General features: G+C 41.6%; 1 protein-coding gene across 10 annotated transcripts in view; it reads right to left on the bottom strand.

Annotated features, from left to right (window-relative positions):
- Nucleotides 1-440: 440 nt before the first annotated feature.
- adgrb3 (adhesion G protein-coupled receptor B3) overlaps nucleotides 441-23,473 on the bottom strand; it is a 128,958-nt gene continuing 105,925 nt past the window's right edge. For 5 of the 10 annotated variants that reach the window (XM_030441367.1, XM_030441368.1, XM_030441372.1 and 2 more), the window contains 14 exons: nucleotides 23,162-23,265; nucleotides 22,948-23,050; nucleotides 13,959-14,109; nucleotides 12,041-12,110; nucleotides 11,549-11,615; nucleotides 9,025-9,128; nucleotides 8,583-8,681; nucleotides 8,076-8,247; nucleotides 7,252-7,347; nucleotides 6,347-6,386; nucleotides 3,956-4,626; nucleotides 3,811-3,846; nucleotides 2,842-2,946; nucleotides 1,278-1,508 (listed from right to left, as the gene is read on the bottom strand). In XM_030441367.1, coding sequence (XP_030297227.1) covers nucleotides 1,320-1,508; nucleotides 2,842-2,946; nucleotides 3,811-3,846; nucleotides 3,956-4,626; nucleotides 6,347-6,386; nucleotides 7,252-7,347; nucleotides 8,076-8,247; nucleotides 8,583-8,681; nucleotides 9,025-9,128; nucleotides 11,549-11,615; nucleotides 12,041-12,110; nucleotides 13,959-14,109; nucleotides 22,948-23,050; nucleotides 23,162-23,265 — 2,007 coding nt within the window. In that variant the 3' untranslated portion in view covers nucleotides 1,278-1,319. Of the gene's footprint in view, nucleotides 1,509-2,841; nucleotides 2,947-3,810; nucleotides 3,847-3,955; nucleotides 4,627-6,346; nucleotides 6,387-7,251; nucleotides 7,348-8,075; nucleotides 8,248-8,582; nucleotides 8,682-9,024; nucleotides 9,129-11,548; nucleotides 11,616-12,040; nucleotides 12,111-13,958; nucleotides 14,110-22,947; nucleotides 23,051-23,161; nucleotides 23,266-23,473 lie in introns of all 10 variants that reach the window. The other 5 variants (XM_030441369.1, XM_030441370.1, XM_030441366.1 and 2 more) reach the window with 4 other exon arrangements.

Raw genomic sequence — 23,473 nt, 5'->3', positions numbered from 1 at the left:
GAGGCACAGAAAACCTATTACGAGTTTGAATGTTTCCATCCAAATTCAGAAATCAGATACAGGGGGTGGATTTATGAGGTGAGTCAGGAGACTCTCCGGTGCTCACCTCCAGTTAAATGGAAGGTTTAAATCACAAAAAGGGAATGACTAATCTGAGGTATGAATCATCAGAGTTTCTGAACGGAACTGTATGGGTAATCCAGTCTGTACTGACCTCAACTGGAGATTGGATGTTAAACCAGAGTCCATGCAATAATTTTATGCGTTTTAAGAGAAGTGGGACGAGCACAATATTTTTCTAAATTACCTCGCCAAACGCTCCGGCGGGGATGGCTGTTTGTTCATAATCAGTCACATGTCCATCATCTGACTTCACACATTCAAATGTTCTCCTCACAAACTCCACAACCAACGAAACCACATAAACTTGACACAACCTCTGAAGCAGTACGAACATATTTCCTCTTTTATTTACATTCCTTTTCAAATGTTAACATTTTTCGCTATAACTTTTTGATCAGGTTGGCATTTGTTCTCATTAAAATAAATTGGCACAAGTAAAACATATGTAGACAAAAGTTTATTTACACCATACAACATTTTTGTTTTTAAATATTTTATACAGAGCTGCAGATGAGAGAGCTTGCTGGGATCCTTCAAGCAGATTCTGCAGTATTAAAGTTGTGAAATATATTATTTATATAAAAGTGAGTATTATCTTTATTGCATTTAAAGCAATGAAGAATGTAGCTTGACAAACATTCATTTTAATATGACAGAAAAAATCCTCTTTGCCTCCCATGTTTTATATTATAAAGTAAAAAGTGTAGTAATGGCCAAACAGACTGTTATAAACTTTTTAAAAACCTGCATAAATATATACATTGTGCTCCCGGGTCCAGTTTTAGGAAATCAAAACTGGACCCAATGAAGCTGGGACGACATGGCATGTCATTTTGCTTTGTGAGGTTTCATCTAGAGAGATCACCTTTTTTAGCCAATTCCAACAGATAATTTGAAACACATGATGGTAAATATTGTACACCAGGCTGCCCCACACTAAGTACACTAGTGAGAATACAAAAAGTAACACTGATGTTTTTTTCCCTTTTTTTTTCTTTTTTTCCTCTCTCCTCAGTCCTTATATTGTATTGGCACATAATGTCCCTGCCACACTCGTATTATCCAGATATGTATGCCAAGGCTGTTAGAAAAGTCTGTTGCTTTATTCAGTGCAAAATACATCCCCCTCCTCCTCCTCCTCCTCCTCCTCCTCCTCTTTTTTTCCTAGTTTGCATTTTCTCTCCTTCTTCACCCTTCTAGACCTCCGTCTGGAAGTCTCCCTCCTGGACGTCTAAGGGTAAGTTGACACACTTTTCCCACTCTGCAGGCGTCATCTCCAGTGAGTCCTTGGTGTCAGATTCTAGTACATTCATAGTGGCGTAATTCTGGTACTCACAGGCTGGATTGTAGCTCTCCCATGGGTTCTTGGTTGGCATTGTCTTGTCCTGTGAACATTGCCAGCGGGGCGCGATATTAATGGCATGACATCCTCTGCGGCTAAACTTGTTATATTTGCAAAGAATAAAAACATTCAGTTCATTTCAGAAAGGGCATTATATGAATTCCTACCCATCGCTAATTGAAAATAATGGATTAATGCTGTGGAAAGCATCAAATAACAAAAGGGTAATGGTAGTGTATTAAATGTGACCATGCTTACACTATTATCATGGAGTCGTAGCAGAACTGTGTTTTTTCTTGTCTTTTTTTGTTTTTGTTTCCCCAAGCTCAGAAACTGGTGCATTACATAGGCTTCATGTGGGAGCCATTCATCTGAATGCGCTCTCATCGACAGTCCCGAAGACACTATCGCACGTAAGGCAAAGAAGCCGCTCCCATTCAGGGACTGTAAAATGGATACTAATGTCTGCAGCCAGATCTGCAGCAGATTCATTTGGGAGAAAGAAAAAGAAAAAAAAAAAAAAAGAAAAGGGGGGGGAGGGGGGAGTGAGAATGTACTGTAATATCGTTTCTATACACAAGAACTTGTACTGGTAACTAAGCAACGGGCCTCAAATTACATCGTGCTGTAGGGGTGACTGAAATGTGAGCGGGAAAAAAAAAGCCAAACAGCCTTCTTTGGCTGACATTGTCTAATAGTCTGGCTGTGTCTGGTCACCAGCCCAATTTTCTATTTGCTGCATTCAATACGGTAAACATCGCTGCTTGTCTGAGAGAGATGGATAAAGCTCGACATCCCCCCATTGTCTAACAGCTCCAGCCGGGTGGGGAGACAAGACGCTGGGACTTCGGGTTTGCGGCGAGGTCGAGGGGAATGCTCACGACTCGCCCGAAAGGGAGAGACGTCCCCGCTCCCCGACACAGGTGCGGTGAGAGAAGAGAGCCAACTTAAGGGAATACTTGTATAGATGTTGATAGATTAAAGAATCTGCCATGCATTAATGGAAAAAATGATGGGGTTGCTAAGTAGATAAATGTGCATGTAAATAAAAGTGCATTCATGGCCTTGCATTGGAATGGATGCACTCTGTTGCGTTACCAAAGGTCTTTCTTCCCTGAGACTGGCCTTGTGGAGAAAATGCTTCTGTGCTTTTAAAGGGGCAGCACCCTCACTTGCCCCCCCCCCCCCTGCCAGCTGCTGGCAGGCCACTCTATCTATAGGGAGGCTCACTTCCACATGAATACTTTAGCTACGTAGCTGCTCATTTGCACAATCACACATTATGTGCCCTGCACCCGGATGTCTGAATAGGGTTATTTGGATGTTGCTCTCTTTTAATTGGCTGACCGCCACCCCCCTGGTTTCCTGTTACTCACCATGCTGCCCATATTTGGTATGTCTCGAAATCGGTCCAGGGTTTGAAATTTCTGATTCAGTTCCTGGAACAGCTCCATGTGTCTTTTCCTGGTGTGCATGACTTTCTGCAATGGCAAGGGTTTTTTCTTTGGTATTGACAGCCAATAATGGAAATGCATCTTCTTCTCCACCCCCTCCAACTCTGATCAATTTGTTAGTGTCATGGTAGTTGACTTAAAGGCCAGGTTTGAAACAAATCTACTCGTCCCTGCATATATACACATAAGTGACTGCCAAAATAAAGGAAACACCAAGATAATTAAAGTTCGGGTGATACAACACTATTTAGATTTGTAGCGGTTGGAGTATCTGGATTAAACATAATTCTTAGGTGACAAATTGCCTCGTTTAGAGTTTTGTTGGCGCAAGGGGAAATCCTTATAATCAAACCTTGGCACAAATCCTCCATTTTAAGAGTCGGTGCGCATCAAACAAAATGCACGCCACGCTAAAACGGCTGCCAGGAGCCTCGTGTTTCCTTTACTTCGAAAGCGTGCACAATATATATGCAGCAAAGCCGGATTTAACAATGCAAAGGAAATGCTAAAACCTGCCGAAGGGGGTTTTGCAAGCCAATATAATCATCGTTGAAACCAGTGGTAAAAAAATCAGATGTGAAATGTGCAAATGACTTTAAAAGCATACATTTTGGAAAATCAGCGTATAGCTAATGGATGGAGGAGATGGAGGAGGACAAAATGTAGATGAGGACTGTTGCCCTGTTTGTCAGTTGACAGCCTTGCTTTTACCTTAACGACACAGCAAGTCAATAAATCTCATTGAGTCAAGGCTGTGTAACTCTAATAAGCTTAAGAGGCACAACAAGTACTAATAAATCAAATGACAAACACAACTGCAAAAAATGGCTTTTTTTCTGCATAAAAAAAGCTAGATGCATGTACTGCGGACGGAGACGAGTTTGTACGTACCTCGAAGTCCAGATCAGAATATCGCGACTTTCGTCTCTGTGAAAATAAAACACGAAGGGGTTAATCAGAAGATACGTACATTCATAACATGTATGGGTTATTGCAGCTCTGTGTCCTCTGTGCTTCTCCACAGGAGGATAAGTACCTCTAAGGAGCTCATAGATATTGTCGACCCTGTCTCACTCCTAGAAAGCCCCGCAGATTCCTCCATCTCGGCGAGGAAGTTCTTAACAGCCGTGCGAGGTTCAAAGGGCAGGCTCTGCATCTGCTCCGGAGCGCTCGGATACTGCTGCTCCAGGTTCACATTCATGTGGTCCAAGCCTGACGGGCTGATGTTGAAGTCCGGACTCATCTTGTAATGCATCAGCCTCTCGTGCGGCAGCGTATCCATAGTGATGTTCATCTTGTCCTCTTTCAGGAGGGTGGACGTGTTACACGACCCTACCGCCGCGGAGGCACGGGGCATGACTATGTAGTCTGTCTCCATCATCTGGCCCTGCCCCGGGTGGCCCTCCATGTCGTGGCCGCCCATGTCGTGGTCGCTCTGGCGCATGGCGTCATCGGTGCACAGGTAAACGGTGCGGCGCATGTCGACGGTGCTGTCAGCCATGCACTGCTCCTTCAGGTCCCCCACTCCCATCGTCATGTGCAGAGCCGAAGGCTGCTGGATAATCACTTTGGAGATGATGTTGCCAGGCAGCGTGGAGTAGTTGAGGCCCTCGGGGGCCTTCTCATCCTCCTCGTCATTGAGGGAAATGCGGGAGAGGGTGCCTGTTATGGTGGCGGCGCGACAAGAGCCCATGTCTTTGTGGAGTGCTGCAGGGCAAAGTGATACAAGGATTAGGTGGAATTTCTCAGTAATGAAAGTGGTGTCACAGTTTGAGATTATCCAACATAAGAGCAAAAGAACAAGAGAAATCAAATCAATGTGAGCCAATTCACAGGGGATTTTGTGCTGCGGAGGAGAAACTGTAATAACAGGTAATGACCGTGTAATGCATCACATGTTCTGAGAAACAGACGGTACCTATGAAAATAGACTAAAATTAACCGTTATTTTCATTATCAATGAATCTGCGATCGCTTACATGATTCATCAATTATTTAGTCTATAAAATGACAAAAAAAAGCTTTTCAAATTTTTCTGCAGTTTAAAGTGACAACTTCAAGTTGATTCTTTTGTCAGACTAACAGTCCAAAAACTCAACGACTCAAAATTGATTACCAAAAATGACAAAGAATAACAGCAAAATCCTGACATTTACGACACTCGAACGAGAAAGCGTTTGACATTCTTGTTTGAAAAACTGAAACGATGAATTGGTTCTTTTGAATCGGGCTTTTAATGTCTATCAATCAACTATTTCATAATCCATTTACTGTTGCAGCTGTAATGTAGACAGAGTGAATCTGAACACCCTGCCGTCCCCACTGAGCATTTTCATCTTTTCATGGTGAATTATGTTCACAAAATGCCTGCAAGGAGATCACAAAGACATCTTATGCTCGCCTTTTTGTCTGAAGCTGTCCTAGTGTGGTACTCGCACTGAAGAACTCCTCAGATCACAGTGTACTCTCATACACTGAGGGGATGACGCAGCAGAATCTAACTTCAGCGGCCGAGAATAATCCCTGTTTGTAAACTTAAAACTCTGTGAGCCCCGAGAATTATCTGTAAAGTGCACTCCTCCCCGACTGCGCCTCTCCTTCAGACCGAGTCCGGTCATGATTTATGAATGACAACTGTGCTTGGCCCTTTTTGTGTCGGGTATGTCCACTTTAGCTTTACAAGGCCGCACAGAATGAAGCGACTTGGGTCACAAGAGCCAGACAGCCCTCTTTTCCTCTCTTAACAAGCTGCGTTTCGGGGAGCTCTGAATAAGGGTCAGCGTGGTTATTCCCAGCAGATCCATTTAACTCGCGCTCTTCATTGGTTTGGAAGGAGCCAGAGAGAGGCGAGGCTCACGGCTCCCGCTGCTTGCCACCACTAGTTACACGCGGGATGAATTGCACCATCTCCGAGGAGCATTTATTCACTATTGTTTTATTAAATCATACACTCGTCTGGCAGCAATTACTGTGGCTCAAAAGCAGAGAAGATGCAGGAATCAAGATTGGATATTACCTCACCACTTAGCTGCGGGAGAAAATGCTCTCAAAATGAGACCCATAGCACCTACGCACTTATTCCATGACAGCCTCGACATGTTAATGAAAAACATAATTACAAAGTGCAACTGGCAGAAGACGGGGAAAAGCTGCCGTTATTCACATTTATTGCTGTAAATCCGAAAAAAAAATGGAGTGAATATCCAACAGCTCTCTTTGTACTGTTTTGTTCTCAGATTTAAGTCAGTGTTTTGGTAACTGTGAAAAACCTCCTGTGGGGATTGTTGGTTGTTACGTAACCTCAGCTATTTTTTACTGTCTAACCTCTTTTGTGTTTTGTGTGTTTTTTTTTTTCTTTTGTTTTTTTTTTAACATGCCAAGCAAGAAGAATCTGGTTAACGAGAGAGAGCGACCATCTGTTCTTTACCTGATCGGCAGGCGATGTCCACGTCTTTCTCGAAGTCAGTCTGCAGAAGGAGGACAGACAAATGGTCAGTGTTGCTAAAAAAAATAAAAGCCATTAGAAAATAATGATGCTGTTTCCTGTCTTTAAAAAAAAAACAGAGCTGTTCTCATCTGTAAAAAGCTAGCTGCAACATTAGAATCAATAGTATTTTTTATCTTTTATTCCTGATTCTTTGGAAAAATGCAGAGCGCTCATTTTCACCCTAATGATACATCAATAAAACAACTATGTAGAAAAAAAAAAATTGCAACTGCAGCAGCTGGGAAGTCTTCTGCGCTCTCTTCTAATGACTGTTATCGAACCAGGACACCCATGACACCATTCTGCTATCGTGGAAAGTATATCCGTCGGAGGGGTATTAGAATACTAATGGCAGATCATTGCCACGATGTGCCAGTGGCGGGGTCGCTTTAGATGAAGAGACTGGTGTCCCATTCAAAAAGGTCAGGCGGGGAACAGTCTTCTATTACCATGTGAGAGGAAATGAGAAAGGGGCTGCATGGCAAAAAGTAAGTTAAATCAAACAGAAATAAAGGATTGTGCTCGGGGCCCAAGAAAACCAAAGGGAACCAATGCAATTTGTCAGAGGGCCAAGTGTCCACGCTGCATGTAATTGCAGCCTCGCGAAAAAGCGTTGCGTGGAAAATTATTAACCTATGGGAAACAATGCCTTATGTTTTAGAAGCCAAATTAAACCGAATAATAAGGAAAATGAAAATAAAACAGCGAGAGGAGCACAAGTTAAATTAAGGTCAGTGGAGAACACAGAGGCTTGCATATGTATTATAAATAACCAGGGAACATTGTCTGCTTAAATTATAGAGCATCTAATGGTCACAGATAACAGGGGGGTAAACTGCACCTACCATTATCTGAGCGTGCCCATTCGGGAAGGTTCCTGTTGCATCACCGCTGATCGGGTCTTGGCAGTTTCTGAGCCGGCATCTGAAGGCGTCTTGGACCTGAAAGACAGAGGCCGTCCGGTATTCATCATGTCCACAACACAATAATAATGACATCACATGGTTTTTAAATAAAGTTTGCTTTTGTTAGTAGGTCACGGCCTCTGTCAAGTCTATAAAGATTAAAACCTCCGCCCAGGGTGCCTGTTGGTTGGTTGGTTGGTTGGTTTGTCAGGAGGATTACACAAAAACTACTGAGCAGATTTCCATGAAACTCTCTGCCCAAAATAGACCTCATTAACGTTTGGTGCGGATCCAGATAAAGGGATAGATCCAAGAATGTCTCACTTTCTTTAGGATTGCAAGATAGGGCTTTTGACAATTTTGTTAATTTCTCAGGGGATGATGCATGGATCTTGATGAAAACATTCACGTATTTGGGTGCCTGGGATTTATGAGTGTGTACATTATGATGTAGATCCACACGAAGATATATATTTAAATTGTTTAATTTGATATTGGATGAATTAAAACGGACGTTTTGGCCTTGGAAGAGGTATGCATTCTAATGGGGAAAAAAAAATAGGAAGAAAACAAAAACCGACCAAAAAACTGTGGGCTGACATTTTACCTTATTATACCGTCTTTCTCTAATTCCAAACAACCTCTGAATACAGTTTGGAAGTGACTTAATTTGTATCCAGCAAATCTACTCCCTGCGTCTCTGAAATAAAAAAAAATAAAATAAAGGTAAGAATAAAGAAAGGTGACTTCATATCACCCCCTACCTCTCTCCGTAGGACACAGTGCACCATCACAATGACGAAACCCTGCAGTGAGTCGAAGACGGCAAAGAGGATCTGAAAGAGGATGGAGCGCTTGTCCGTCATGGCGAGCACTGCAGACATCCAGGTCAAAGCCAGCAGAGGTAGGACGACACAGGAACTCCACAGGGACGCCCTGAGAGGAGGAAGAAAGGAAGCGTCGTGTAGAGGAAATAAAAGCAAGCAAATCGTTGTAGATAAGTAACACTTCGATAAGGTAACATCTACATCAGAAGCTTTATTTGTCACCCCTGAAGTAATAGCAGGGATTTCATGTTCATGCTAGTAGTAATGTAATTCTACAGTAAAAGACCCCTGTACTGATCTGATGCTCTGTGGGTGTGATTGGGACATCAGTTTACACTGCAGTGGACTGCGCTACGGTCTATACTGTGGAGGTGGACACGCTGTACATGCAGAGACTCCCCGTAGCACCGACTTATTGATTCAAAGACACTGACAAGCACTTACATTGCATTGCTAGCTGTAGTTGCTGATAAAGCAGTTGTTGATACAACACCACATTTGGCACACTTGAGAGTTAATCCTGTATGCGGCTCACTCATCTGTCTGTGGGACACAGAGACAACAGCATGACAAACAACGCTAACAGCCACTAGTCCGACTTTCAATTCTCCCCCGTCATATTAGCAGCAGCAGAGGCAGCCAGCGCGTGGGCGTTTAAAAAATGATTTTCATCTTGGACTGATTCTGCCAAAGAAAGTACTGAGCCACGTCGTTCCCGAGAGAGATCTGACCTCTTTATGTTTATGCCTCTAATTTTCCTTTTCAACAGTGAGGGGAAAGAAAAGGAGGTCTGAATCTCCATATGTATAAGAAAATCAAAGCATGTTTATACTTTTGCAAGAAGAAGAAGAAGAAATGTTAGGAAATAGAAAATGGAGGTACTAACAAGGACGTGCTGTCATACCCTGCTCGATGCTTCAGCTTCTTGTCCAGTATGCCATCTCTGGACACTAACTTATTAAAGACCAAGATACCGATCACCATGTTCACCTGTCGCCGGGAGAGGAAACAGGAATATTAGTTATCTTTTTAAAATCAGCTGCAACAATATTATTTCAACGTCAAAGCAGACACAAGGAGCTTTCCTCTGTTGTTGATTGTGGCGGCCCCCTTTGGACAAGAGCACCCGTCTTGATCTGACTAGTGTGTGCATTTGTTTAGGGAACAAGTGACGACTACATTTCTTTTTTTAAGCACAGCTGGTTGTGCGGTGCATAGCAATGAAGTAATGTATCCATTTATGGCTGTGTACGATTAATAACTGTAAAATGACGATTAAAATAGCCAGTCTTTTGGCTGATGATCCTATCTACACGTGTTTCGCCATACAGAGGAGAGGCATCTTCTTGAATAGAGCCTGTCTTATAACCAGTTTAAAACTCCTTGTAGTACGTTTAAAAATACCTCCAATTTTCTCAGCTTGACAGTCTACAGCACATAGGTAGCAGATGATTTGATGTCATTATCCTGCAGGCGTTTTTCTTCACCCGCCCTCCCCCTTTTTTTTTTCCATCTATGCTGAGCTTTGACCTCTAGCTTCTATTGTTTGCTCATCTCTGACATTTCAGCCAATGGATGAGGCATGCCCTGGATACTTCGCCCGGCACAACAGCCTCAAGAAAAGATCTGCTTGACAAGAAACACTTGTCTCCTCAAAGGCACCTTCTCCTATTATTAGCAGCGCCTAATAGAAAACAGAGGGAGATTTGCAGGAGCTGGGATGCAAATTCTTTCCAACATTTCAGCTGCTGCTATTTTAAATCCCCCTTGCTGAGATAAAGAGTTCATCAGTAATTCATACCAATTCATTTGGGGACGTTTTTTTTATCCAATAAGCTTTGTTGCCGGGAGACATTTAATTCAGATTCTACAGTATCAATAAAGTGATAAAGGCAGTGTGGCGTCCTTTTCTCACTGCAGAGGCTCGTTTCTGCCACTTTTTGAAGAGATTAGCGGGTGTTCCTCGGAGTTTCATCACAAAATGAAAACCGCAGAACAGCGAGACTTCGAGTCAAGCTAAGGCGTTTAGTCGCTATTTAAAAGAAGAAATATCTGAAATCGCTTTATTTCAAATCCCACCACAGAACAGAGGTTTGACAATGAAGACTGTGACTCAGAATTCACTGTCCTCTGTCCCTCTGACACACACTCAGAGTGATTTGCATAATCACATTCTTTGTGTAATTTTCTCTGTACAACAGTGTAAATACAAGATGATTAAAATACCCCAGTATATTAGATTTTTGAACAACTCTAACGCATGAATACTTTATAACCTCAAAGCTACACGGAGCACCATTATGGTAAATGAAAGGGAATTACTTGAGCACATTGCCTGATGGGACGCTCATTAGTTTGACTTTGAAACCAGAGTGTTCCTCCTGTTAGGCGTTTTCACAGCAACGTTTTGTTGAGTTTCGGCACAGTGCAGTTGTCCCGCATCAGTACCATGCCATCAGTAACACTTAGTTGTGGTTTGTCTTTTCGTTTAGAAACAAGCCTCAAAATGTAGTTTTTTGCTATTATTATCATTATTTATAAGCAATGCCAAGTTGTGTGTATCATGGTGGAAGTTCTTTGGTATTGGTTAAAAGGGACAGTTCAACCCAAATCAAATATATATCTATTTTCCTCTTACATGTGGTGCTATATATATATATATATATACACACATATATATATATATATATATATATACATATATATATATATATACATATATATACACATATATATATATATATATATATATATATATACATACATATATATATATATATACATATATATATATATCCATCCATATAGACTGTGTTGGTGTGAATTTTTGAGATATCATCCATAGAGATGTCTGCTTACCCTCAAATATAATGGAACCAGTTGTCACTCCTGGGGTTGCTCAAAGTGCCAAAAATCCTTTTGAAAATATCAAAAGCAATGTCTTTTGCCAAAGATCATCACATGCTGTCACCCGTGAACACTGCACACTCCCCTCTGTGCGGTGATACAGTTGGCGGGTGTAGTTTGGTAGAAAGAAAATAGTTCCTACAGATGAAACTGCTCACAACAAGGTCTGTGGATTGTCATGAGTATCTGGGTCATGATTTCTGGGAAGAGACGCCGCTGTTAAGTCTTTCAGATGTATTTCTTGGTGCTTTGAGCGCCACAAACCGAGTGACATCTAGTTGCATTATATTTAAAGAAGGTGGTCATCTCTGCAGTCAATATTTCAAAAACTCTGCAAACCACATCAAACCAATCTAGATGGATACGTAGCACTACAAGTTAAGACAGTCAAACACCTGCACATTTTTTTTTTCAAACACTGGCTTTGCCGTTGTAAATCTACATTTCCCTCGTTTTCTCGGCATATAAAAGTTGAAGGCAGACATCTGATTGCTGAAACGTACCAGAACAACAGCAGCTGCGGGTCCAACAAAGGCGTACAGGAGCCCACCCTCCAAAGACAGCCAACAGCTGCAGGGGAAAAAGCAGCAAAACACAGTTAACTCCCACCAAAGACATTAACATCCAAGTTAATGGCGCACACCGGCATACAATTGTATTTCCCCCAATTGTCAGGGGAGAAGTGCCATATGCTGTGACTCTATTTCCAAAGTTTCACAGGATAATAAAATGCTAAAGAGATTTTAAGCAGTGTTTATGCGTCTGGTATCCAGCAGGGATACAACTCACATGAAATTGGGGTCTTGCTGTGCTATTTTGAAATTTGATTGGGTTCAGGGGACTTTGTTTATGGCACTGTTTAGGATAAGTAAGCCACTGCAGAAGCACTTAATCATTACTTTTAAGTGTTACAATGAACCCACTGCGTGTGTGTGTGTGTGTGTGCTGAATAATGAATACAGATTTTTTTTTTAAATAAAAGAAGACAAACTCACTATAAGGGTGTCCCATAGCCCTTTGTTTTGGTGAATCCCATTGAAACAGCAACCACTAAGGCCGGTAATCCTTGAAAAGAGAGAAACAATCAATAGTTATTCGAGCAGTTCCTGTCAGAGCGGAGAGTATGATCCCACTTCAGTGCAGAAGAAAAAGAAGTCGGCCTCTGCGCCTCGCAGTCATTAAACAAAGTGCAGCTACAGTCACTCCATTAGAAGCTACAGAAGGAGACTATACAATCATCTGAGAGTATATGATCAACTACAGTGTATGCATTTCAATATTTCAGTCAACATACTGTGCAGTATTCCATTAAGGGGCGGAGGAGAACAGACTGTACTGTGCTTTGACAAAATGGCAGCAGTGCATCCAGTCCAAGAAAACCACGTCGTGAAATCTCATCACTGTACTGTAAGAAACCCCCCCCGCCTACACACCTCTTCTATGATTTTTTTTTCTTCTTTTTTTTTTTTTTTTTTGCTGTATGGCTCCTCATTATAGATTGGTGTAATGGATTCAGCTCCTTACTACTGTGTGCTCAGAATATTAACGCCTTTTTTCCTCTTGGAGCGGCGCAGGCAGGTGCTATTGATGTAATCAGTTTCCTGGAGGCACGAGGCGAGGACCCCGTGGCCATCCAGTGCCTCTCCGCAGTGCTGAAGAGGTAAAGAGTGCCGAGTGTACACAAGCATGTCATGAATCACCGCGCGTTCAACAGTCTGGCGGCGACGCAGCACTTCAAACAGGCTGAATTAAGAGACAACAGGTACCGCGTGCTGCCTTTCAGAAATCAGTCTTCGAAAATTGTTCTGTTCTGCAGGCTGTAATCTGTGGAGGATTAGTTTAATTTCATTCTCAAATCATTACATGTAATAAATAGCATCCAGATTATGGGAGGCACTTTTATTGTCATACAACAATACCCCGTTGTCTTATTATATCATCAGATTGTGTCTTATGGCGTTTTTTTGGGGGAGAATCTGTGTGATTGTAGAACAGCCTTTGTCCGTTTTTTTTTGCAGCAAGCAGTGGCACTGCAATGACTAAGAGAGCCTTGTTTGTTGCTAGGTAACAAGAAGAATGAGTGTGGGCTCTTTCATAATCAAATTGATTTTTTTTTTTTTAAAGCAGAGATTTCTAGTAGTCTGTAAGAAAGAACCCTTTGGATGAGGATTCATACTGACATTTATCAAATGAAGTGAAAATCGAAATCTTTCAGATTTTGATGCAGATATGTCAGACTGCCTGTGTTTATCAAAAGATATATAATTGTCATTATTCTATATATTTTTGTAATGTGACATGCAAGCGCAGGGAGAGCAGCGTGGGAGGAGGGAGAAACTTAATCATCTGAGACTCAGACTGATTAAAATCTGTCGCAATATGGATCATAAGTACATCATATTGGTTGATCGTTGCCGCCTGTATTTCATTTGTGATATGTGTTACAGGTATGTCAGAATATGTATAACCATACAGCCCACTCTGAAACCAGCTGGAGTGCAATGCATTTTACCTTTGCAAACACATTTCATTCTCCTGAACTCTATTTTTGAGATAAAATGTATTCTGCTGCAGTGTAAAAGCTTGGCTCACGCCCTCTTTATCAGACATAAGGTCATTGCAGCCTGCTACGGGAGAGCCGCACCAGTCTGTCTCCCCCCACTGCTCAAGGCCAGTCCATTCACCCAGCCCTCAGAGAGCTTGACTGGAGCACAAAAGCATCACAACAAAGAACGTGATAGGATGGAGATCTGGCTGCCCCACAGAGGGGAGCAGAGCGGCGGACGAGAAAAAGACGTCCAGTTACTTGAAAAGACACCTTGGCCGGAGACCTTGGGAGAGAAATGGCGGCGGCGAGGTATGAAGGGAGGTAATGAAGAGAATCAGAGGAAAACCTGCCGCTTGCTTACTTACCCCAGCCCAAACACAGAAAGCGCTTGCGGATGAGCCTGGTCCGGACCTTTCCTGTCACCGCCATGTAGGACTGCCAGGCCTCCGTGAGGACCCAGCAGAATGATGCCAGGAAGAAGAAGTGCAGAAAGGCTGTCGTCATGACGCAGACACCCTATTGAATTGAGAAAGAAAGGTCAGAGAGAGATATATTAGCTGACAGGACAACAGCTAATATAAAAATGGAAACGCAGCTGTAACACAACTACAACAAGTGCACCCTGTGGATACACGTTGATTATATTGATATATCTTTATTTCCTTGAACTATTCTTGAAGCACAGACAGCATTTGCCCGTCTAGACTATCCACTGAAATACCACCATGTGCATCGTATGGAACAAAGCGTCTGTTAAAAACTGCAGCAACAGAAGTGGCAGTTGTAGTAAAGATCAGAGCCAGGCTAGCTGACACAGAAAGCCATTGCGTAGCATTCTTCTGCACTAACCCTCATTAGTATGCTGGGGATCCCACCTGGAGGCATGTGAGCCAAGGTCAACTGTTTTACACAGACAGGAGGGGAACAAACCACAACACTGCCTAAATGATACAGAACGCACGCGACGGAGGCAGCAGATTGCATTCGGGGTTGACAACGTAGCACCACTTTTCAGCTTCAATAGCTTGTCCATCTTTGTTCCACGGAGACGAATCTCCAAATGGGATTGTTTAGGAGAGGATTAAAAAATAAAGAAGTATCCTTAGGAATCCTGTCATGTCATTCGTGAGTGAGAAGAGATTAGGTTTATTTTTTTTGTCAGTTCAGATTGTTTGCAGAGTGAAGCTGCAGTAATCTGAGCGACGCCGCACAAAGAGGGGAAGATTGAAGTGTATCATCTCATCCCAGGGCGTCCACACCACACTGTGAGATCTCCCATACACTTTACATCACCCGCTGAGAAAAACCACACTAAATCCATCCATCGCCTGTAGTGTTGGTGGGGTTCATACGGGATAATGATCCAGCACGAAGGGTGGTAAATTGTGTTTACCTACACTCGCGAGGGATGTAAGTTATGTTACTGTGGATTCAGGTAAAATAAAAAGAAAAAAAAAAACTTTTGTCAAAATTCATTGAGGATGCATTCAGGTACAGCAGGTATGTTGCTGTATAATGCCATATGGCTGATGTCTGAGTCTGACCCTTAAATGTAATTGTCAGGGTTGTGGTTTTTTAATGGCCGACTTTAAAGAACATCGGACTAAAATGAATAGCCCATAAAAAAAGAATCACCCCGCTAACATTAATAGGATACATTAAATATACTATGTACGGTCATTTTTCTGGTGCAAAGTGGCTACAGCATGGTGCACAAGCAGCAATGACAAACTTACAACTTAATCTATAATTCTATAAACCTTTACTTTCTGTAACACATGAGTCATGGTGGATTCTGCTTGGTCAGTTCAACATGCACTAAACTTCACCCTTCGCCAACCTGGATGCAGTGAAGATCTACTGGGAAAAGATATGAAGATGTACTGTAAAGGGTGAGAGTTACCTAAGCAAACATGAGTCAGTATTGGCAGCTCCTGGGCGATATACAGGGTCAGCAGGCGGGCTCTTTCGGAGAACAAACACATTTTTTTTCTGATACTTAAATGTTCAAACCCATAGCCACTTCAAATGTACCTGTATCTGCCCAAATGTTGAAGATGCACCCTGAGAGACATTTTTGTATTTTACCAGTACATTCTCAATTGAAATGGAGAGAACGTCAGTACAGCTTTATAGACTTAGGTTCAAGAATAATGTTCAAAGTTTATATATTACAAACAGGACAACACTACTGTAAAAATGACACGCACATCCTGTTATAAATCTTTAAGTTTGAGTGAGAATGAACATTTACTGTGCTGCATCATAGCCACATCGCGTCTATCTATGCAGTGTTTCAGCCTTTTTATGCGGTCTTATGAATTCAGTGACCTGCATGTAGAATACTGCTGTGCTGTATGTGATTGTCACTGGGTAAACCTGACAAATAAATGAAGGAACATCTTATATTAATCTTGTATATCTTTGCATGCTGATTTTGAAATGAAGGAGACAGCAGGGGAGGGAGGAACCAGTGGCAACAGTCTATATTAAAGGCACACAGTATACTCAGCATTGGATAGCTGCTCATTAGCATGCATATATGTCGCATATTCACTCTTTATTAGTCATTATAAAGCAATTATTATTGCCTTATTCTGCATGGCCATATTGTACGAGTGCTAGGCTGTTGTTGAGGACAATTATAAGGTTTAGGGTTAGGTTTAGGTAGTTGGACACTATCAACACTGTGTTAGAAAGGGAGGATGACTTTTCTTGTTATTTATCTACAAAGAGCTTCCTTACTCAGTATCAATGAGCAGTTATATGAGGTAATTGAGGGAAAGCTTATAGGCTCGTAGTTGAAGAATATGGTCATGCAGATGCCTCAGGTAGATGCCTTATAATGAGTAATAAAGCGCCATTGTGCTGCTAATATGCATGCTAATAATCAGCTAGTAATCGTAAATGTGTGTTCCTTAATCTTCACTGTTGCCTCACTGCAGCCAGTATGTATACAGTATAGTAGCTATACTGCCTGTAGTTGCATCCAAGGCTAAATCTGTTGCTCATGTGCTGTCCAGGGTGCTGAAAATAGAGTCTGCCTTGTTTCCTGGAAACAGGTCACATGCGCCCGTTATGTTTCGTGGTTCACTCGGAGGCCTGTACCATGCGGCCTTATTAGTCCTCAAAAATAAAAAAAAACTGTGCATTCAAAAAGAGAGAAAGGTACAGAGACAAGGATGGCACTGGTTGGACAAAGGCAGTCATACAAAAACAAGGTTGAAACCCGGAGTTCACACTGCCCTTTAGAAAGGCAAATGCCGGGAGATGTTGAGCACACTTTATCAGTATCCATGGAAACTGAGGAAGGGACCACATTAAAACATTGCAGAGCTGATAGACACGGAGGTAAGAGTAGAGGCTGTCAGCGAATACTTCAAGCTGGTTCAATAGTGTCCGTTTAAGGTCAGAACATGAATTTTAAAGAATTTCTTTCTGTGTCCGGACTAAACTTTGACTGAAAGCATCTGGGCTGAGCCTCGGTGCTCTCTCAAATGTTAAGAACTGAAAGCCTTGCGGTCATGAACTGTTGCACACTGCTTTATAAGGCAATGAATTGAATGGAAGAAGGGAGCAGTGGCATATTGTTAAAGTGAAATGTATAAAAAAGGGGTTACTTATAGTAAAGCTAAGAAAACCCTCTTTTCTTTTTTTATCTGCCAATCACAATAATTCTTTATTTAAGGTAACTTTCAGTTCAGCAAACACTAACTTTTAATACCTATTTCCTCTATTATCACAATAAGCAAGAGATCTAAGAATAGTTTGCTCTGGGAGATGGTATTAATTGCGCAGTATGTGTAATTTAGTTCTGCAAAGATCTACAACGTTGTTCAAAATGCTGCAGGAGAATCTGAACCAGACCTCATAACACTACTTTCATCTTCCCAACTGTTGTGAATCAGTGTGGGAGGAGGAGGCCGGTTGTTATTTTGACTGAAGCACCCTCCGTTTGAATCAAGCAACAAGTGCCCCAGCGCTTTAAACAGTAGGTGCTTGGGTGGAGGACATTCAAAAGCTTCAAACAACAAAGTGGTGGTGGTGGAGGCAAAGTGTTGTTGAACCGCAGAGAAACTCTGAGCAAAAATGCACAGACTTTGCCACTACAGTACAGAAAATGGCTACTCCTACTTCCTCTTTCTGTGGATGTACCTCCCAGCAACCTAGAGCGAGCTCATACTTAGGACACTTCTGCCCACTTTGTTTCAATATGTAACACTTATAAGGTTGAAAAACGATGCACACAATTACCCTTCAGAGGATCCCTGCAGTTTTTAAGCTGCTTTTACACATGTAGGAATGAGCTGTATGTTGGTCTTGACTGCTTCTATTCATAAATCATTTAGTTTACAGTTTGACTGGAAGGCAGGGATAGATAAAATCTCTCTTTCCTATACATCGCTATAAGGGAGGTCAAGCTTGGTGCACTAAAAATATACTATGGTTCAACTGTGCAAACTGTAGTTACTGCATGTGTAATATACAGCACATATATGAGCCCAAGCATGATGGTTTTTTTTATGGTTGATCTCTTGTATATCTATGTATAGAAACCTAAATTGAAAAATAGATGTAATTCTTCATTTTCTTTAAAAACATCTAAAAGCTCAGTACTCATTTTCAGTTTGTTTGCCAAACTATTTTTTAGAACATTTCTTTTTATCTTTATTGGACAGATTTTGCTGTGGCCATGCAGCATTCACTGTTACCATTCATGCTACCATGGCGCTCCAGCTTTTCCAATTTCGACTACTATCACCAAAGAACGCTGCCAACAATTTACCGTCATTGGAATCATATAGCATATTTAATCCAAACTGAGAATTTTCCAAGCTCCTAATTTTATTTATAAGGATAACGATTTTTGACAAGCTACCAGTTTGATAAGCCATCTGTGCAGATACACGACATGCAGCGTTTAAACAAAAGGTGATAATTGTTAATCTCCTGACGCATCAGGAGGTTTAGGCACCCGAAATATCAAAAGCAGAGAAGTTGTTTAAAGCCGGCTGACCAGAGAAAAACTGTGTCAGCTCAAAATGCTCACCAGATGTGACTTTCTGGCATGTAAAGAGCTGGCGTCTTATCATTAGCCAACTATTTCCTGGTGATGCTTTCATTGTCTTCTCTTGGTAGTTAAATCACAGGTTGACACGCAACAGACCTTGACCGCCAGCCACCTAATGTATAATACATTTTCACCCACTACAGGATGCTCATTTAACTGGAACATCCTCTATATTTCTAACCCCTTCTAATTTTACCTTTGCTCGCAAAACCAACAGTGTCTGCTCCTCTTTGTCTTCTCTCCGTAAACCCAAGACGAACAACGACACGGGACAAAAGGAAAGCACAGGCAGACAAAGGTGACTCACTGACTTCTTGCTCCCAGAGGACACCTCCACACCAAAGAGATGATTTCTATTAGACGATGAGCAAGTCTGAATTCACAAACACCGGAGCCAATTATATGCACTTCTTACAAGAGATGGAGGAAAAACAAGTGAGGCAGTGTCAGGCAGCATGGCAATTAAACCCACACAGGGGCTATGTTTTCTCCTCTTGCTAGCCTACTCCTCAAACACTGGCTTCTACAGTACCTCTGATCAAACAAATGAAATATTTCTCAAATATTATTACAACAGGAGAGTCACAGTCGAGACGGAGCAGAGGGGCAATAGTAATAAATTGTCCTGGAACTTTTATCAACAATATTGTAGATACTGCTTCCTAGCTAGACTGAACCAACAACATTTCACTACAGTTGATGATGGGCCTCAGAAGAGCTGGTTTGGTTTCAAGGTGTCCAATTAAAGCTTACAAATCAGGTTCTTGAGGCTGTGAGAGACAAATATGAAAAATTATGGTTTATCATAACATTTTTATGAATTCTGATTCATATTTAATCAGTCAAGCTTTTTGTATTATTACAAACATTACATTTTACCTTTGATTTTCATATTTTCTTTCTAACAAAGACCACATTTAAGAAGGAACAACAACTTATTAGCAAATTGTAATCATAGAGAAGCAGCATTTGTTATCTCCACCAGGGAAGTTATGTTTTCACCTCTGAACGTCGGTTTGTTGGTTGGTTTGTCAGCAGGATTACACAAAAACCACTGAACAGATTTCCACGAAACTTGGATGGAGGATGGATCTCGGCCCAGAATAGACCCAGTTAACTTTTGGTGAGGATCCAGATAAAGGGACAGAATCTGAATTATTTTCTCACTTTCTTTAATATTGAGAGATGTCTCTGGCTGTTTTTCAACATTTGATTAAATTCCCAGGGAATAATGCATGGATCTTGATGGAAAAAAAGCAGGCATATGTAGTCAGAGAGTATCTATGAGTAAGAACAAAAGGGGGCTGTTGGGCCTCGATCGAGGAGTGCCATTCTTATTGTAAGTATATTTATATACAATATTTGGAACTGCAGAATTTCATCTTAAAGCCTGAATTAAACAAGTTTTCTTGGCCACTTGTGAGCAGAGCAACAAGCTGCAAAAATAATATGGATATATTAAAAAAAGATGATAGCAAATGTATTAGCATAGGTTGTAGCCTAATTATGTATCCAAAAGATGCAAAGCAACATAAGCATTTAGTTGGAATAATTTCTTGCCACCAGATGAATCTATGTCTAATATTCATTCTCCTTTATTCCCTGTATTGGTTTCCACTGACCTCCAGCGGGAAATGTCTGGCACTTAAGCAGCTAAATACTCCATTCTAATCACCAGCTAGCTGCTAACTTTGTCATTTGATGCTGGGCAGGTAACAGATATATTAGACGTGGTTACTGAAAACAGCTGCCTGGAACCACGAGTGACCAGCGCCATAAGAGTTTCCCAAAACAGCTGTACAACCAAAGCAATGCGCTGAACGGGGCTAAAACACTCAACAGAGCAGAAGAGAGCTCCTGAGTCATGTGATTATTCTCTGTTGTTTCATCATTAGAAGCAACCTCTCACGTTACATAGTCATTCCATCCATTGTTAAAATACCTTTATTGATAGTAGTATATGTAATGATTGAAGTGTAAGCATTAATGTTCAGCATAAATAACAATACTGGGACAATTGCAGCTATGTTAGCCAGTGTTGCTTTGGTTTGGCACCGTGTGAGTCAGTCAAGGTTTGTCAAATCACTCTGGGAGAAGCTGAATTGACATCTTCAGTATGTCAGTGGATTTTCCGAAAAACCACCTAATCTGTCGGCAGATTTCGGAGACAGATATCTTATTAGGAGCATGCCGGGTGAATATTCCATGTTAAGTGGTGGTCCTCGTAATCAAGACAGCAGATGACCGGAGCCCTGATTAAATCTGACAAGGCTTCAAATCAGCTCAGCTTTTAAAATGCCCTAAAGCGCCATGCATTCATAGTCTCAGCTACAACTGTGTGCCGGATGCAAGGGCCAGCGAGGAAACAGATGAACTTATCATGTGTGGTTGCTGTTTTTTGTTATTCTGTGAGATCACAGTGTTAATCAATTTACTTTCTGGTGAATGGTAACAGTTTATACATTTTCTCATATATAGTGTCACCAAGCAAGGGAATTTTTAGGTTTACAAAACACACTTTAGACTATTTGTCTTTTGGCTCGTTCATTCATTATCCATGATTCAATTTTCATTGAACACGGGGAAATTAATGGGAGGAAGCAGTTTGATTTATGAGCAGAGTCTGGTCCAATGTGAGCCCCCGACTGCTGGTAGGCCCATCTGCTCCGAGAATAAGTCATACATGTAAGCACAGCATAAGTAGACATGTTGCACTGCACAAGCAAATGCATTTCTAATGATGGAGTACCCCCACAGATATATATTTTTGCGAGCGTTTTAAAAGATATTTGGCTCCGGCTTGCATGTTGAACTCATAAACTCTCCTCTCCTCTCCAAGAGTGTCCAAATTCTGAAACACTGGCTTGTTAATGAGCCGAAAAACTAAGGACAATGCATTAATGAGGAGAAACAGTAGGGCATAATTAGATGAGGGAAAACAACAGTGTGTTCCTTGCAAAAGGTGCAGGTAAGCTGAGAATATGGTTATACAATAAAATGGACAATGTGTCATTCTGTAGTGCTGCCAAATGACTGAGAAGGGCATCTGTGTGGGCAGCCTGTAAATCCCAACTACTGTTTGCCAAACAATCTTTTACATTAGCCACTTGTTTACTGGCCAGTTATGAAGCCGGAGAGAGGGAGTGATACATATTTATTGGACACAGTCCTTCTTTAACTATCGCAGTTGTCCTTTTGAATCCTGCTGACTCGATTTGAACTTCAGCTCTCATTGACATCTGAACAAAAAACAGTTTCATATGCCTCTGTGATGGCTTCGAGTCATTTCAGTAATGCACACTGCACGGAATAGTGAAAGTATGAGAGCCGCTTTTATCAGGCATCTGCTTTATTGTCACCATTATAGGATCCTTTCAGGAGTGACATCACAATAATTTCATTAGTCTTTGATTGACCGGTGCGCCATGTTTCCTGCTGTGCATCATGCCCGCCTTTCTTCTCCTACACTGTTGAATATCCTCGACAGCCAAACTACTCTGACTTGTTAAAAACCGCAGCGCTTCACGTTTGAACCGTTGCGATAAAACTAGCATCTCAAAGTGAACCGAAGGTCTCCCTTTTTTGTTTTCTTCATAGCCTTGCGCTTTTAACTGCAATTAAAGATCATCGCTGTCTCAGCGCCAACAGATTGGGGTTGTTTCAAGTTTACCAGAGGACAATGTAACACCTGAGTGAAGACCAATGGTCCCGAGCCAACACTAAGTAGATCTACATCTTATAGAGGCATTAGAAACGCTTAATTTTCCATTTGGATGAAATATGGAAAGCTTGTCTGCACAAGACCAAAGAGAAAATGAGCGTGTTGCTTGAAAGAGGAAACAGTTATATTCTTGTTTGTACTCTGAATGACAAAGACAACATCTGGTATACAGAAAGGGGCTGTCCTGCAGATGAAACTTCAGGTAAATGAAGAATGAGAGGAAGCGAATCTCAACCTTTTCAAAATAAGAGTATGGTGGAGTAAAAAGAATCTATGGATTGAAAACAGGTGAATGATGATGGACCTCACAATATTTTGTGAGCTGTCAGAGCACACAATCATGTGTTGCAACAGAAAACTGAAGATCTCAAAGAAACACTCACAGTGGCCATTACAGTAGCAACAATTATCAAGCTCTATTAAGCCTATCCGTGGCCACAGTGAGGAACCAGTTAAATCTTTACACTGCCATTATTCCCAGTTAAATCTTTTGATTTATAGAACAACCACTGGAGCCCACATGTTTAAACTGAGCAGAATAAATCTGTAAAATGACACTTACCACGTTGTGGGTCTGCGTTTGTCCGACAAGGATCAATATGTTGGAGCAGATTATTGATAAGCAGAAGTTGAGCAGTATGATGGATCGTTCGGATCGAATATATCTAAAGAAGAACAAAAAGAAAAATAAATCAGTATATTTCTTCAATTTGTATCTTGATGAGATCATTCATCATCATGTGGTTGCATAATGCTTCTAAAGTGTTTGCAATTACCTCCATAGCACGGCATAGATCACTGCCAACGTGATCAAGGCGAGGCAGGAGAGACCACAGCCAACTATCAATGTCACAGATGGGACCCCTGAGTACTCCATGGTCTGTGGAGGAGACGGAGCAAGACGAGGCAGTCAGTGGGAGGTTGGATGTGGTCACGCAGGACAGTAAAGCTTTTATTGTTGCCCGGAGATGGAACCAATCAAAACAAAACCACCGCCAATCTGAGCAGTCCACCGTGGGTCCCTTAATATACTGTGAGGTTTCTAAGTGCGTGCGTGGGCTTGAAGGTTGTTTAGGTACACGGCCAAA

Source organism: Sparus aurata, chromosome 15 (assembly GCF_900880675.1).
Source record: "Sparus aurata chromosome 15, fSpaAur1.1, whole genome shotgun sequence".
Taxonomy (NCBI): Eukaryota; Metazoa; Chordata; class Actinopteri; order Spariformes; family Sparidae; genus Sparus; species Sparus aurata.
This window is presented reverse-complemented; position numbering and strand designations above follow the sequence as displayed.